General features: G+C 36.1%; 1 protein-coding gene across 2 annotated transcripts; it reads right to left on the bottom strand.

Annotated features, from left to right (window-relative positions):
- Positions 1-1,420: 1,420 nt before the first annotated feature.
- Positions 1,421-2,392, bottom strand: LOC117544774 (mannose-specific lectin-like). Of its 2 annotated transcripts, none has more exons than XM_034214167.1 (3): positions 2,348-2,392; positions 1,932-2,025; positions 1,421-1,782 (listed from the first exon to the last, which is right to left on the bottom strand). In XM_034214167.1, exons 2-3 carry the CDS (start codon positions 2,019-2,021, stop codon positions 1,522-1,524), a joined length of 351 nt encoding a protein of 116 aa, XP_034070058.1. In that variant the 5' UTR covers positions 2,022-2,025; positions 2,348-2,392; the 3' UTR covers positions 1,421-1,521. The 2 variants fall into 2 exon arrangements, with proteins under 2 accessions (XP_034070058.1, XP_034070057.1); XM_034214166.1 differs by having other exon boundaries at positions 2,296-2,380.
- Positions 2,393-2,648: the final 256 nt, after the last annotated feature.

The following is a 2,648-nucleotide window of genomic DNA, read 5'->3' as shown; positions in this document are numbered from 1 at the left end:
GACAGCTTCCCCCCCCCCCCATCTATGTATATACTCGCATTTTAGACTCTGTTACTAACTGTATATCTGTAGACTTGGTATGTCTTAAATGTCCGGTTAGGATGTATTAGAACGAAATCTAAAATGAAAATTGTAAACAAGCAATCTGTATGTAAAAAAAACCACCTGTATGTAAATTGTAAATAAGCCATCTGTATGTCAAATATGTCTTATATGTCTTAAATGACATGATAAATTGGAAATGGGGGACCCTGATGTAAACAAGATGAAAGTCTTTCTCTGGTCTGCATCCCCTTAACAATTGTATGTTTTGAGCTGTACCCAATATACAAGCTGTTAATAAACTTTTCAATCAATCAATCAATCAAGGTCAGAATATAATATTTGTAAATCTGACTCTGAAAGTGTCCTCACCAGCCATGAACCTCACCGCACGTCACTGCCGTACGGCAACCCAAGTAGGACACTTGACACAGTGGCTTTTGGCAAAGCTCAAAAAGAAAACTCGAGAGAGATGAGTTATTGTTATTACAACGTGACTTCACTATTATTTAACAACTCTTTTTATTGGGTTCTTTTATTTGGGGTTAAGTACATTGTCAGAATAAGTGAGAAATGAATTTAACTTCTGTTAGACAGCTATCATACTGAATACATATTTACTGTGAATGTATGCAAATATTTATGGCATATAGCTGTCTAACAGAAGTTAAATCCATTTCTCACTTATTCTGACAATGTACTTAACCGCTAAAATACCTGAAAATACCCTAAAAAAACGAGTAAAATTCAGGGAAAGGTGATTGTCAAGTGCCAACAATCAGGAGAGATATTTGATAGTTCGTGCTTGAGAAGACTAAACATTTATCTGCAGATCTCTATAAAGTATATTCATTACTCGTTATTCTCTGCTAATAGTTAATTAAAGACTGTATATAATGACTATTTTGCACATCCCTTTCACGATTTCAAGATTTTCTAAGGTTTATTGACATATCATATTATACACAACTACAGTGTAGTTATGCAATAAATGAAAAACTTGGGTCGCAGGTTCCTCAACAGTGCATTATAAGACATCTATCAATATATGTGTATACCTCCACCATTAAACTGTCATATTCTGCACATTTCTTATACTATCTACATCTTATAGGAGTATAATACATATGTATAATATCAGTTAAAATAAGTGTTTCAACATAGTTAACATTGCAGGAAAGCAATATATTAGACGTTAAGTACTTTGTATATCATGCATTTTCACCTTTTCAGAGTGAGTCTACTCATCATCTCAAATAGGCAAAGCTTCTATAATCAGTTTAGATAACAAAGGACAAAGTGTTGATCACTGAGTACAGTATAACGTAATGTAGCCCTCTTGAACATAGGTTAATACAAACAGAAGAGAAAACAAATGTATGGTTTATGAAAGTGTTTTTATTTGATCCCAATTACATAACAGGCATGTGAAATGGTGAATCAAATGGACTTCAAAACATGATTTTCAAACACAATGAATCACTTCTTGCCTCTGGAATGAGAAGAGTTCCAGACTTCATTTGAACCCTTGCTCACCACCAGTTTGCCATCATCGGTCAGCTGAAGGCGAGACCTGTCGGTGTTAGGTCCGTAAGAGTCTGAACTCCACAAGGCTTTGTCACTCTTGCTGTACATGACCAGGTTACAGTCATCCTGCATGACCAGGCGGAAAGCGTCTGACCCATTAGTGTCTGAAGCCCAGACAGGCTGCCAGCCATAGACCACAAAGTTACTATCCTCCTGCAGGCAGAAACAGACGTCTGGCTGTTAACTGTGCACTTTCAAACAGTTGTTCTCATATTTTTGCCTTAACATTTGTTCAGATCATTGCATTTGTATCATGCATCCTGATAAGAGTATCAAGTGCACAAATATTCTGAGTCACTCACCTGTAAGATAGCCTTAAACTCTCCGTTGTTGGACACCAGAGAGTCTCCCTTGCGGAGCTCATCATGTCTGGACAAGAAGTTCTTGCTCATGATTCTGCAACAAAAAGAAAGTCCCTGTTATAAACATTTAGAACATAAAAAATGCTTGGAAAACCTATTTTGTCAGTGGGTTTGCCATTTTAGTTTTACCACCACCAGTGATTTATACGCTGAATAGTAATTATTTTTTACATTACATTAGTTTGTACCCAGAAAACGTAATATGCTAACTAGTAAACTGCATTAATTCCTTCATGCACCAAACTATCTTTTAAACAAAAATGTATGAACCCATCTATCAGGATGTAAATAAAGAAATAATTACACCAGTCAGACTGCAAGAAGAGGAAAAGGAGTGAACTGAGAGGGGAATCCACCTGCTTTTTATTCACCCAAGCTGGAGAGGAAGTGCAATGCCATTCCTTTTTTAATCAGAACTGCATCTTATGTGGAACGCTAAACCAACATAATACATTACTCATTAGCGTGTGGTAACTATCAGTTATCAGTTGAGTCATTCTCAACATGCAACAAATACTGATGAGCATGCATGACCTTGACATAAAGTTAATTATTATTATGTCAGGAAGGTTTTAGCATGGCAGAACAAATACATTTCAGTCAGTTTACCAAAAACACTGAACTTTTGGAGTGTTTCATGTTCCCCTTAATTTCATT

This window comes from Gymnodraco acuticeps, unplaced genomic scaffold (genome assembly GCF_902827175.1).
Source record: "Gymnodraco acuticeps unplaced genomic scaffold, fGymAcu1.1, whole genome shotgun sequence".
Lineage (NCBI taxonomy): Eukaryota > Metazoa > Chordata > Actinopteri > Perciformes > Bathydraconidae > Gymnodraco > Gymnodraco acuticeps.
Note: the sequence above shows the minus strand (reverse complement) of the source record. Positions and strands in the feature narration are given on the sequence as shown.